Source organism: Neolamprologus brichardi, chromosome 16 (genome assembly GCF_056152115.1).
Source record: "Neolamprologus brichardi isolate AB-2024 chromosome 16, ASM5615211v1, whole genome shotgun sequence".
Classification (NCBI taxonomy): Eukaryota; Metazoa; Chordata; class Actinopteri; order Cichliformes; family Cichlidae; genus Neolamprologus; species Neolamprologus brichardi.
Genome location: NC_142119.1, coordinates 26,633,585 through 26,647,395, shown reverse-complemented (window position 1 = coordinate 26,647,395; position 13,811 = coordinate 26,633,585). Strand labels below are relative to the sequence as shown.

Sequence of the window (13,811 nt, the reverse complement as noted above, 5' to 3'; positions counted from 1 at the left end):
GCTCTTTATTTGCCGTTTGTACACATCCACATGTGCAGAGCTTAGAGTCAAAGCTAAAGTCACATGGCCCAGTAAAAAGGTCACATTTTTTTAGGTGGTCCTCCTTTGTTATTTGCCATCAGTTTGACTATGGAAGTGTGTTGTGTGTATGATCAAGCTGCCCACTGACCTGGACGATGGCAGGCTCTGATGATGTGTTGTGCTTCACTGATGGAAGATCAGTCCTGACAGTCCTCTTATAAGTGCTGGTTTAACAGCTGTGCACTACGTGATTGCCTGGTGGACAGAATATTGAAGGTATTACAACTCGGCCGTCATTTCTTATTTTACCCCCACAGGCTGGCTCCATAAAGAGATGAAGTCTGGAGCCAAAAGCACTTCTCTGAAGCTGAAGAAGCGCTGGTTTGTTCTCACCACTAACTCTCTGGACTATTACAAGTCGTCGGAGCGTAGTGCTTCCAAACTGGGAACACTGGTCCTCAACAGCCTCTGCTCCGTGGTGCAGCCAGATGAGAAAGTCTTCAAGGACACTGGTTAGTTAAACTTACTTCAGTGTCATCTTAATAAATGAATGCTTATAGAGACATAAGTTATCCTTGGGTCCTAAGCTTTAACATTTAAGAAAATATATAAACCCCAATGTGCACAATTTAGCCTTTATGGTCTATTTCCTGAAATGTTGTTGTCTTGTGCATGATTATCTTTCCTTCTCACCCAGGTTACTGGAATATAATTGTCCATGGGCGTAAACACTCTTATCGGCTTTACACCAAAATGCTGAATGAAGCCATGAGGTGGGCGAATGCCATACAGGCTGCCATAGACAGCAAAGTTCCCATTGAAACTCCAACACAGCAACTCATCAGAGACATCAAGGTATTCACTGTTTTCCCCATTTTTGACTACAGACTACATCACATTTCATTGACATTTTTGTAAATCAAACTTTTTTCAGTCATGCAAACCTCTGGCAAGGACACACACTGTAATAAAGTGAGGTACTTGTACTCACTATCTGTGTGCTGTGATCTTCTCTTGGCCTAAGTTTTTCCTGCTTCAGTACTTGTTTGAGTCTCTTTTTCATACATACACTTGGCCATGTACTCGATTTAGTCTGCATCATCACCGTTATTGCTGCTCTGTTTTTTTCTTATCAAGCGTAAACTTTCTTTTATGTAAGAAAAATCGATAATTTGAGAGGTAAGATTACTAATCTGCTCCTCTGTCTTACCAGGAGAGCAGTTTGAACGTGGAGGCAGTGGAGCAGACATACTGGAGGAACCCTATCCTGAGATATACCCAGCATCCTTTGCACTCCCCTCTTCTACCTCTGCCTTATGGAGACGTCAGCATCCACTGTAAGTGCACTGTCCTGTAGCTGCTGCATACAAACTATTGCAGTCAATGAATTTGCTTGTCGAGAATCAGGAAATTTAAAATATTCAGTGCTGAGCAGTTTTTGGTTGAAAAATGTACCTTTATTCATGGATTTTTAAAATTTAAATTGTTGTATATTTCTTCAGTAAGTAGCAGAATCTGCCACAATATCTATTTTAGGATATAAAGCTGTTTTTAGAGACACAGAACCATAAAAAAATTCTTGCAATTATTACTATTATTATTGAATACTATTCTAATGTGCTCAATTGTAAAATAACTGGTTACTTAAGGCAACTGAGCAAGTTCAGTATCAAGGCTGAAGGTTAACTTTACCCATTTCTGTCTCCCTCAGTGCAAAAAGAAAAGGGTTACACCAGCCTGCAGGATGAGGCCCTGAAGATTTTCAACTCGCTGCAGGAGATGGAGGCTGTGTCTGACCCTGTGCCAATCATCCAGGGAATCCTGCAGACCTGTCAAGACTTGAGGCCATTAAGGGATGAGGTTTACTGTCAGCTGATCAAGCAAACCAATCATGTCCCGCACCCAAACAGTCCTGCCAATCGCGCCCACTGGCATCTCTTGACCTGTATGAGCTGCACCTTCTTGCCCAGCCGAGGCATCCTACGCTACCTCAAGTTTCACCTGAAACGGTACGGGCATGTTCCAGGGAGGAAAAAATTAACACCTGGTTGCAAACCATCCAGCCGTGACAGCATGACTGATATTGTTTTTATTTTATGAGTGCTTATGTGTGTGTGTGTGTTCATGTTAAAATGTGGTGCTGGAAACACATATTTTCTTGGGAAAAACCACCAAGAAGGTTGTTTTGAGTTCATGTGTCTTCTGATTTTGTGAAGGAGATGAGTGTCACAGTAAGGAGAGATATGTCTGTAGTTGAGATCAAAATAAGGGTCCAGTTAGGCCCATAGTTGGACTTAAGAAAAAAACGTAAAAGTTATAGGGCCTTCGGAGCTGACTGCCTGTCCTGCAGACTTTATACTCCCTATATTAAGTATCTCTTTGTGGTTTCTAAACATGTAAAGTTTTCCATCATGGATGTGGCTCAGTTAACCTCAATGGGAAGATGTACTTTGGCTGAAACTTATTGTTCGCTTTCTTTTTCTGTTTCCTCAGGATTAAGGAGCTGTTCCCAGGCACAGAAATTGAAATGTTTGCCCATTTCATCGGTGAGTCTCTGAAGAAGACTAAGACCAGAGAATTTGTTCCTTCCCAAGAGGAAATTATTGCACTGCTTAACAGACAGGAAATGACCACCACAGTCTACTGCCATGGGGGAGGCTCCTGCAAGATTTCTATTAACTCCCACACCACTGCTGGAGAGGTGAGCGATCTGCAGTTGCAACATAGAAATTTTTAAAGGTTTCTCTGCAAGCCGGCGCTGGGATTTTTTATTTTTTTTTTACCTTAGCATGCACAGCAGGGGAAAGAGCCATACTAATGTGCCCTAAAGGCGTGGTTTTAATCTTGCCTTTTATTGTTCAGGTGGTGGAGAAGCTAATCAGAGGTCTGGCTATGGAGGACAGCAGGAACATGTTTGCCCTCTTTGAGCACAACAACAGTGTTGACAAAGCAGTGGAAAGCAGGGTCCTTGTCGCTGATGTTTTAGCTAAATTTGAAAGGTATGTTTTACACCACATGGATACATTTTTAACAGATAATGTGTTTTATCATGCAAACACTTTAAGAGGTACATAAACATTTATGTCCAGGACATGATGAGAAGAAAAGAAGATATTGCAGTGATAGATAAAAACAGATGTGAAAGTGATAGATTTATACGTTCTTCCTCAGACTGGCTGGCAGTGAGGAAGCCCAGGATGAAGGCCAATGGAAACTATATTTCAAACTCTACTGTTTCTTGGATGTGGAAAGCATGCCAAAGGAAGGAGTAGAGTTTGCATTCATGTTTGAGCAGGTATGCTTAACCATTCATATTCTAGTTTATTTAAGAGAAAATCAAATGCATAGTTTGCATCATTTTGTTTTTTCGTCTTCCTTCAGGCCCATGAGAGTTTAACCAGGGGTCACTTCCCTGCCCGTGAAGAGACCCTGCAGCACCTTGCCGCTCTCCGCCTACAGTTTCTGTATGGAGACAAAACAAGAGTCACGTGGAACCTGGAAAACGTCTACCCCGTGGGTCGCCTGCGCAATCGCATCTTACAGTTTACCAAGGTGGGTGGAGCCTCGGGGTCGGGCCAAACTCTGGAGCGTCGGAGGACCAGTTTTCTCGATGGGACGCTGCGTCGCGGGCTGAAGACGGGCTCCATGAAGAAGCAGCGCATGGAGGAAGAGCAGATGCTGGAGATGTGGATAAAGGAGGAGATGTCTGCAACCAGGGCGAGCATCATGGAGAAATGGTCCCGCCTCAACGGTTTGGACCAGCACCAGGCTATGCTCAAATATATGACTATCATTAAAGAGTGGCCTGGATATGGATCCACACTGTTTGATGTTGAGGTAAGCTTAAATCTTAAACCACATTGCTGTCAGTAATGGACCAGTCCGAGTTTTTATTCCCTGCATTATTACTTCGGATACATTAACAATGGGACCCTGTAGATGCTAAGTATTGATCGAGCGCTTTCTTTCTCTTAAAATCTAAAATTTGTTCAGTTCACTATGTGAAATGATTTCTTTGAAGTTGAAAACTGAAGTGTGATTAATTGCCCTGCTACTGCTTTTCCTACATCATCATAATTAATGTTTCTCCAGCAGGAACACTGACATTGACCTGTTACATTGTTTCAGCTCGTAAAAGCCTTAACATCTGCAACTAAAACCTGAATGTACATTTAGAAATAGAAGTGAAAGTCCTGTAAATTTAGAATTGCAAATTTCACATATTTGGACTCATGTGACGCAAAACCTTCAACCTCTGGGTGAAATTCCTTCATTTGAACCTTTCATTCAACCCCAACCTCATCTGAAGTGGACTTTTCCGTTTGATTTGTCTTCCATTACAGGAGGAGCTGTGCTTAGCTGTTTTTTTTCTTAAGTTTCAAAGCCATAACATCATAGTAGTGTGATTTCTTAGCTCCAAAGATGATACTGATGCCTTTGGTTAGCTGGTGTGATTTGAAAGTAACTCAGGGCTGAAACGCCAAAACTTTATAACGATAATAGCAAAGAAACTGTATATACGTGGGTTATCATTATATCTGGCCTATACCCAGTCTGCCTAGTTAATTATCAGCCTGCAATATTAAACTGACAATTGATAATACTGTATTTTCGTGTCTTGGCAGTGCAAAGAAGGAGGATTTCCACATGATCTGTGGTTAAGTGTGAGTGCTGAGAATGTGTCCGTCTACAAACGAGGGGAGCCAAAGCCTCTGGAGACCTTTCCTTATGAACACATCATCTTCTTTGGTGCTCCACAGCCCTGCACCTACAAGATCACTGTGGATGAGAGAGAAATGTTCTTTGAAACCCCGCAGGTACACATGTTTGTCCTCTTTGTTTTCATTAGCGGGAGCTTCTTTTCCCAGAGTGATAAAGCATTGCGGCGAGAACAAAAGGGCCACGGTTCCAGACAAAGAGGAGTCGGTTCCCCTTAATTTAAACATTACTTTTTTAGTGCAGCTTTTAAAAAAAAATAACTTTCATCTGTATATTGGCAGGTTGGAGAGATCACCAAGATCATGAAAGCTTACATAAACATGATCGTGAAGAAGCGCTGCAGTGTGAAGTCTGTATCCAGTTATGGAACCAGCTGGATCAGGTGATTCCGCTGGGCAGGACCACAGCACGCACTCAGCCACCGACACCTGGCAAAGGAAAGGCAACAGAGATTTTGACTTGAGCAACGTAGCAACACGGACAATCTCCACTCAGAAAGATTTCTTTCTGCCATGACACAATGTTGATTCTTTACTGCTTGAAGCACATGTGGGAACCATTCAAGCGATGGTGTGCCGCCGCCCTCCGTGCAGTCTCCAAAAATGTCAGCTGATCGCATTTCTCTTTACACTGGCCCTTTCTCACGTTACTTGAAAAGCTATTCAGGTATCCTTTCACGGATTTATTTTAATGTACAGGCTAATTCGCAGGAGCTCGCGTGCTCTTTCCTCCCAAATTTTATCGCAAAATCGACAGTTCAACTCTCTGATTGCCACTATAGCGCTTTTCTTCCCGATTTAGAGGTTGTAAATGTGTTGCAATGGAAAACCAACACTGACTGAACTGGCACCTTTAAAAGCAGTTATTCTGTTGAATACTGCGATCCGTTGTGATGAATGTTCCCCTAAAATGGAGTTTCCCTCAGGTTATTGCGTAAAATAACTGTCATTTTCCCAGGAAGCAGAAAGTTTAGCCTCTTCACTTTGCCTTGTGGCTATTGTAATAGTTTTAAGAGTAGATGTGGCCTTGCAGGATCATAATATAAAATGGTGAGTTGTAGTTCTAACAGCAGTTTGCCTCGTGTAAGACAAGAAAGAGAAATTAAATGTGAATATCAACTGCACCACAGTGTCTATAAACACTGTATTGTCTCATAAGGCGATGATGAATAAATCGGTCGTAATATTTGTGCTTCTGTCCTCAAACAGGCACTCGGAGTCGAGCTGATGTCATGTTTGAGCTGTGTACGTAAAAGCCAAAGCTGATGTTCACGGACGTGTTTGACAAAGCATACATGAAAACGCCTTCTCTGATTTTTTTGTTGTTGTTGTTTGTTTGTTTGTTTGTTTGGGGATTTTTAAGCGATGTCAGCAGCCATGTGAGGATGGGTTATTTATTTATTGAAGTGTAAAAATTGTTTGAGAGAAACAAATAGTGTGCTTGAAATGCAGTGACGCAGTTTTGTTGTAAGTTTCTGTGTCTGTTATTTGTGGATGGAGCGATGCAGAAAAACTGATGTGTTTCAGAAGCGGACGAGCTGTTCATAACTTACTGTTGATTTTTAGCCACTCTGTGTCATGTTTCTCAGCTTTCGCCACTGCTTAAGTAATTGCTGTGTGTGTTGCCCTCAGCACCCAACTCGCTGAGTTTCTGTTACTGTCTCACTAACCAGAAGACGTTTGCTGCGCTTATGCAATTGTTAAAGAACACAAGTGAATCAAGCTTATGCCAACCTACAGTATAGTTCATGATAGGATGATGTGATCGCAACATATTAAACTTAGTATTTACCTCACATTACATCACTGTCTTCCATAGCTCTCCAATCATACTCACTTAGGCGCTCTGGTCAGCTGCCGGCGGCCAAACCAGAGATTGATCTTGCCATCGATGATGACTGTATTTCTGAGATTTCTGATTGTTTTGAAGAAGAATCAGAAAATGTTTTATATCAGAATTTAAAGATGCTTTAATAAATTATTGTATTTCAAAAGCTGTTTGAATCCATCTTGTCTTTTATCATATCTACCTGACAACATATTGACATGACAACATTTATACTGTAAGGTAAAGACCCACTCTCTATGAGTAAACTCTTTCCTGATGGTGGGAGGGAAAACTCCCTATGAACAGGAGGAAACCTTCAGCAGAACCAGGCTTGGGGAGGGCAGCAAACTGCCATGGCCAGTGGGGGGGGGAATAAAACAGCACATAGAAATGAAACAAAACACAAACCAAAGAAAAGACGAGACTTTATGACATGAAAATATTGCAAAACTATTGCTATCACATCTCACTTAAGGTCCCGCTACAGCATTTTAATCAGGTTGAGCTCTGGACTTTTCTGGGCCATTGCAACACTCTGATCCTTTTCTCTTTCAGCTGTTCTCTTGTGGATTTGTTGCTGTGCTTGGGAACATTGTCCTGCTCTGTAGCACACATATGTATGTGAGAGAGAGATGTAGCTCTTAGGATTTTTGCAGTTTCTTTGAGGATTACACAGTCTGATCTTGGAGTGACTTTAGTGGCACCGGACGATTGGCAATTGTCTTGAACATTTTCCACTTGAGAATAACATTTTGTAGAATGATGAACATGAATTGCTTGGAAATGGTCTAATAACCTTTCCCAGATTGCTACTCTAAGATTAATACTGATTTATTTCCTGCTTCCACACACCTGAGAGCAGCAAACTGCCAAAAGTAATGCTTTTATAGAGGTGCTCACACTTGCTGGTGATCAGCTAATCCTTAGATAGATGGGACTACTGCTGGTTGGTAGTGCTGGGGTCAGTAAAGTCGTATTAAAATCCGTAATTATATACCATAAATTATTTGCTGCTTGTATTTTTGTTTTATAAACTCAAATCTTCAAAGTTTTAAAAGATAAGGGAAGACAGGAAATACTTTATTTATCCCAATGACAGCGAAATCACGGTGTTACAATAGCTAAAAGATGAAAACCAACTAAGCTCAATAAAAAAATACCATCTACCAAAGCAGAATAGCTTGGAAAGGCACGAAATTCATCTAAAGAAGATAGAAAACACAACAAAACTCCAATAAATCTCACTAAAACGTCAATATTATACGATAAGAAGCTTGAATCTAGAATGAATGCAATCATTGTGGTGTGAGGTGGTAAAGATTTTCCATGTCTGTCAAATACGAAGTATAAATAATATGTGTTTTTTTTCTGATATGTGCTGAGTGTGAGCTAATGAGCACAGTGCGTCCTTACTCTCCGCTCTCCCTCACAATAATAAAACATGTTTTTCAATGAGATGTGTCACCCTGCAGCTGCTTGATGACACCAGCGTCAGGAGTTCGTGACGTCACCGCTAGTAAACCAGGGGTTCAGCTTCACTCCTCTCGAGCCTTTCTGTTTTTTCCATGCAGTCCAGCGCTCGTGTCACCATGTACAGCCCGTCCGCCTTTGTTTTTGTCCTAATTTCCTGCGGTATTATTACAGTTACAGCGCAAACACCGACTCCTGCTCCGGGGGAAAGTAAGTTTGTTCTTCTTGTATGTGTTAGTGCAGCGCTTTTTTTCTTGGAGTGCCAGAGACGGGTCAGGAGGCAGTCACATGACATCTACACAATCGTAGACGCAAATGTAAAGATAATCCTCAGTGGCTTTATACATATTCTTGTAGCATTCACACACATACACACAAACACAAAAGAAAAAGTTTCTTTTGCCTGCCTCAGTTAGGCTAATGTTACTTCTTTTGTTGCAGTGATCCTTAATATGTCACAGAAAGTTAAATTCTCTCAGGGTTATATTAGTTTACTTCTTGTAGGTGTGTGTCATAGCTTATCTCTGTTTCAGCTCCCTGTGCCTTGAAATCCAACACCACTTGTGATGAATGCTTGCAGAATGTGACAGTAAGTTTCCTGCAGTTCAGCCAAAAACATATCCTGTACATGTTTGCCATAAAAAAGGGGAAGTTATAAGATAAAATGTAACTCTTTATGACTGTGTTTGTTGCAGTGCCTGTGGTGCATAACGACCAAAAAATGCATCGAATACCCGGTGAAGAGCATCCTGCCCTCCAACAGCGTTTGTCCACTGAATGATGCACGTTGGGGGCTATGCTGGCGTAAGACTGGCAAACACACTTGTTACTATTATTATTTAATGCGTGATGTTTGCATGGAGGAAATATATTTTTTTACATTGTCCAGGAAAGCTTCTCAGTTGTGATGACTTTCTCATTTTCTTGCTGGACTGTAAAATGAATATACGAGTTTGGACTTTGAGTCCAGTTTGAAGATGTTACTGCAGCTGTAAGTTGTCTGTAAAATACATTTATGACATTTTAGACTTTGAACAAATAAGTGAAAAAAAGCCCAGATTGCAAGATTAACCAGTAAGAAAAATAATTTGTAATGTATCATGTCAGCCAAGAAAGAAAAACTTATAAGTGTGCTTTTCCCCCCTCTTTTGTGGTGCAGGTCTTTTTCATAAATCAAAATCATCTTCTGAGTAAAATACATTAGCATCTTTTCCACTTAGTAGTTCATTGCTATGTTTACTTAATGATAAGATTTGCTCATGCAAGCTGGTGTTTTTTTTTACGCTGTCCTTGTGTCCACGTTTGATTTACAGTCAACTTCCAGATATTGATCATCACCGTGTCGGTGCTGGCTGGTATCATCATCATCGCTATTCTTGTTTGCTGCTGCTGCTGCTGCAAGTGTGAAAAAATTGGGTAAGCACTAAGTCACATGAAGTGCTCGCTGTTAAATCTGGATCAAAATGTAAGCAGAAGCAGGAGGAAGAGGACGAGGAGGATGGGAACACAATGGGTTGTTATTCTGTGAGGCTAGGCTGATACGGCTATCTCCAGAAGGCTGCCAGAATTTGTGGCTGCAGTAACTTTGGTCTTTCTGATTTTATAACTGCCTTCAATTTTGTTGCTCTGTAAATGTATAAAGCTAAAAGCAAATGCTCATCTTTGATATATAATATAAATGTCTATGTGCAGATACATAAAGGTGGTGAATTGATGTAAACAAAAATGTCTTTTTAATAGGAGAAAGAGAGAAGACATGCAGATGGAGCGACAAACTCGGCTGAGGAAGGACCGCCAGAAAGCGAGGTGAATGTCTGTGGAGTATGTGTTTTAACTTAAATCTTCATGCATATAGCACAATTTCAGAGTGTTTGATTAACTGAAACCTTACTACTGTGCCTGACTCAGATGGGCAAAAAATAAAGTTCTGTGTAAGCTCTTGAGTAAGTTGATCCATATACTGTAGTATAAAGGACCCAAGGCACGCAAAGGTTTTATTTACAATGTTATTGAATTTTCCTGCTTGTGCAGCTTTCCACCTGCCTCACTCCAGTGCAGCACACAGCTCTCTCATCAATTCCTGGCATCCTGCTCATATAGGGGAGGCATGATTAAGTAATAGAGATCAACTGTGTGGCTCAGCCTCCTCTGACGCCACACCCTGATAATGATAATGAAATAAATCCAGTTAGGCTCTTTGCTCTTTTTTGGAGCAAAGCCCATCAAAAACCCATGCCAGGTGCTTCACAGCCTTCCCCTGTTTCTTTTTCTTCATGGGCTCCAGGCCAGCAACTGTCTTGTGATGTTGGGCATGCCCAGGACATCTCTACCTTCTTCTCAGGCTCTCTTCTTCCACGGTCCATCGCTCTATCTGTTGCTGCAGGTTGATGTTGCTCATTTTTTATGGCCATCAGATTGAGAGGCACTAGTCCACGAAAGCTTTTGTAGCTCTGCATGTCTGCTTCGCACAGAAGCAGACATGCATGCAAATCATTGATGTTACATCAAAAATAAGAAACATAATGTCACTTGTTTATTGTTGAGATTGAAAATGAATTTAACTTCATTAGATAAACAGCAGGCTGATCTTATTCCCGGGGTGCTGGTTCATTTTGCTCCTGGACACCATGCTGGAAAAGTATATTCTGGGAATCCAGCACTACTGTTTGGCTTTGCGTTTCATCACAACTGTTATAATTGAATTAGACTAATTGGACAGTGCCAAAAAAGAGCAAAAAAGATTGACATGCAGGAAAGGGTTTTTTTTTTTCTGTGAAAATTTTGCTTTCTACTTCATAAACTAAAATAAGTGTCATGTGACAGTGTCAGCGTCCTCTGTTGCCTAACAATTTGTCTTTGTTTCCCTCTCAGGAGGTCAGAAATGCAGATGAGGCACGATGAAATCAGGAACAAATACGGTGAGACTAATTCCTTTTTCTGTGTGGCTTGAACGGGTTATGAAATGTAAATTTTGATTATCAGTGAGGTTTGTTTTGAAAGTGCTCAGTTTGTATGCGCAGTGATCAAACAGCAGCAAAATAGAAAAAAAATAAATAAACCACAACACTATGATGAGATAGATTAAGGAACAGATAAAGATAATGGAATCTGAGCAGAAGAAAACAAAATGTGAAAATTAAAAAATCCATTTACACAAAGAGGGCGGAAAAAACTATCATTGAGTGCCATCTACTGGAGAAATACTGTACTGCACATATTTGATAAACTAGACTTAGATTTTAAATCGCATTAATGAAATGTAAACCAAACTTCCCTGAATAATTTATATTCTTATAAACAACTGGACTCAGTTTTATTGATTACACATCCTTCTTTTCAATTATTCTTCTCAGGTTTGTCGAAGGATAACCCATATGCCCGTATGGATGATCATTAAGGAGAAGCAGCCGTTCGTTAAGTTGATCCTATTGAAGCCAGTAACACGGAGATACAGCCTCCAAGGAGCTCATGATAAACTGTGACTGTCTGATTGATTTCAGCGCGACAGTGTTTTCAGAATACTCTTAGCCTGATGCTGCACTGTTTTGCTTGATTAATATTTCTTATGCATTAATTTCAATTTAATTTGAAAAAGCAAGCATCCCCAGTTTAGTTTGTAAAAGTCCAAAGCTGACGAGTGCTGTGGTGCTTCTTCTGTAACAAGCAGTTTCACTTTCATACTACATTTACAGTATTCTCAATTTGACTCATCCATGTCTGCAGCTCAACATTTCTTTTTCTTTAAATAGTTCATGTAACATATTTGTCCTTTTCTCCATTTTTATTGCATTCCAGAATTATTTTCGTTTTTATTGAACAAAAGAAAATACGTGTTTTTGAACTGCATCTGAATCATCTGCCAATAAAAAAAAATTAAAAATCATAAAAATCATAAATTTTTTTAGTTTTATTTTTTCCCTCTGTCTGTCTCACACATGCTCTTTTATGTTTTGGCCTAGGAACAAATCAAATTTCAAAATATTTTTAATAAGTTAATTTTCCAAAATATCCCAATTGACAGTGGAAATTAAGCAATCCAAGAATGTTTCAACTCCTGAGAATAATATTCTGCTCACTTGTTTGGTCTTCTGGTCCAGCCCCACCATGACAATAACAAAACGGATAATACGTTTTGGGGTGATTCATCACTCATTTTTGTAATTTTGCCTCTTATACACCACCTCCGTGGACACTGGCGGTCCTAGCCTGTTTGGCGCCCCCCCACACACACAAAACATATTAGGGATTGTACATTAACATAAAACTGTTGTACACACACACACACATGTGAAGAGAGAGAGTATGCATAGTATGCAAACGGCTACCAAACAGCCATCATAATTTGTCATACAATGAGAACAGGACAAATCAACAATTGACAATGACTAATTAATATTAAAATCTGTAACATAATGTATTGTTTGGAGTTTAGTCTGTTACTGTTGCTATTTTTACCATTTCTTCTTGGAGCAACTGTAACCCACATAATTTCCTTAGAGGTTAATAAACTATTCTGATTCTGATTGTTTCAGGATGACCTGCCATTATCCAATGACACATCTGCTTACCTGTATCTTTTGCTCGTTTCTCTTCCTCTTCTTTTCTCTTTATTCTAAACTGAGGACCTGATGGCTTTGAACTTTTCTTGTCCATCTTCCATTGGTTTTAATTTTGCACTCCAGTATGAACACCCATCCCTCAACCCGAGGATCACCACAACATAACCTAATAGACCTACACCTTAGTTCACAGATTCACTTTGTTTAGGGTTTATTTCTGGGATTTCACACAACCCAAGGTTAAAATCATAAATACATAATGGGCTTAGATTTACATCATTATAAATGAAATGTGCTCTATTTGGAAGCAGCCGGTCTCTCTCTCCTTTCGACGAGTTGTGTGTGAGACTTTAAATCATCAAACTGTAAATTTTAAATTGTTATTGATCCCTTTACCCCGAGTCCTAAAGTGTATATTTATTTTCTTACTCTTCTTATATTTATTGTTTGTTTACTTGCACTGCTGTAACTGGAGTCTCGTCGTCTCTCTATATACTGGACTGTATGTAGCGGAGATGACAATAAAGTTTACTTTGACTTCAGCAGCGAGCAGGCGCACCGAGAGCTCTCGCGCTCACTTTTCGTGTACAGAATTTCGAAAAAACATCTGTGCAAATTATAAGTCTGTATCATAATGTCTGGTGTTTTCGTGTTTGTTGGTTTATTTTTATTTTGTTTTATTTTGCGAGTTGGTTATTAGATGCTGCTCCAGCCAGCCAGAGAATCCCCCGCCGCCCCGCCCTCTCCTCCCTGTGCCGCAAGCAGCAGGCGCACCTCGCAAACGGAGGGCGCCCTCAAATGGGCGATAGAAAACCGATCGGTGCCTATGCCATTCCCTGGCTGACGTCGGGGCAGCATGAGTACAAGCTTCTTTTTTTTTTTTTTGCCGATGCCCGTGATGCCGCCCCCCACCACGATGCCGCCCCGGGCAACCGCCCGTGTCGCCCGTATCTAAAACCGCTACTGTCGTGGATTTTGATTACAGACATTTTTCTATACAGTCCCAAATTTCTGTACAAATTAATCTTGGTTTCATCTGCCCAAATATTTTTTTTCCAGAACTGTGTAGGCTGTTTTAGAATCTTTCTGGCAAAGTCTACTCTGGATTTCTTGTTCTTGAGTGTAACCAGTGGCTTGCAAACTCTCTGATAACTCTCTGATATGTTTATTTGTAATCTTGAATCTCAAAGCTGACAAAACAGTTTATGCAACACT

At 40.4% G+C, this 13,811-nt stretch overlaps 2 protein-coding genes across 4 annotated transcripts in view; both read left to right on the top strand.

The window, feature by feature from the left end:
* The window catches only part of myo10l3 (myosin X, like 3), a 29,658-nt gene extending 22,925 nt beyond the window's left edge, over nucleotides 1-6,733 (top strand). Inside the window, exons 25-34 of the mRNA XM_006788563.3 lie at nucleotides 339-533; nucleotides 719-876; nucleotides 1,235-1,358; nucleotides 1,733-2,030; nucleotides 2,515-2,722; nucleotides 2,884-3,020; nucleotides 3,193-3,316; nucleotides 3,403-3,858; nucleotides 4,647-4,838; nucleotides 5,022-6,733. Coding sequence (XP_006788626.2) covers nucleotides 339-533; nucleotides 719-876; nucleotides 1,235-1,358; nucleotides 1,733-2,030; nucleotides 2,515-2,722; nucleotides 2,884-3,020; nucleotides 3,193-3,316; nucleotides 3,403-3,858; nucleotides 4,647-4,838; nucleotides 5,022-5,126 — 1,997 coding nt within the window. The 3' untranslated portion in view covers nucleotides 5,127-6,733. The remainder of the gene's footprint in view (nucleotides 1-338; nucleotides 534-718; nucleotides 877-1,234; nucleotides 1,359-1,732; nucleotides 2,031-2,514; nucleotides 2,723-2,883; nucleotides 3,021-3,192; nucleotides 3,317-3,402; nucleotides 3,859-4,646; nucleotides 4,839-5,021) is intronic.
* A 1,342-nt stretch (nucleotides 6,734-8,075) lies between these two features.
* On the top strand, nucleotides 8,076-12,560 carry pttg1ipb (PTTG1 interacting protein b). Of its 3 annotated transcripts, XR_004843552.2 has the most exons (8): nucleotides 8,076-8,247; nucleotides 8,571-8,626; nucleotides 8,733-8,841; nucleotides 9,351-9,453; nucleotides 9,778-9,843; nucleotides 10,322-10,420; nucleotides 10,909-10,955; nucleotides 11,391-12,560. XR_004843552.2 is itself a non-coding variant. In XM_006788562.2 (7 exons), exons 1-7 carry the CDS (start codon nucleotides 8,133-8,135, stop codon nucleotides 11,432-11,434), a joined length of 540 nt encoding a protein of 179 aa, XP_006788625.2. In that variant the 5' UTR covers nucleotides 8,076-8,132; the 3' UTR covers nucleotides 11,435-12,560. The 3 variants fall into 3 exon arrangements, 1 of the variants encoding a protein (XP_006788625.2); XR_004843553.2 differs by lacking the exon at nucleotides 10,322-10,420 and having other exon boundaries at nucleotides 9,778-9,858; XM_006788562.2 differs by lacking the exon at nucleotides 10,322-10,420.
* The last annotated feature ends 1,251 nt before the right edge of the window (nucleotides 12,561-13,811 follow it).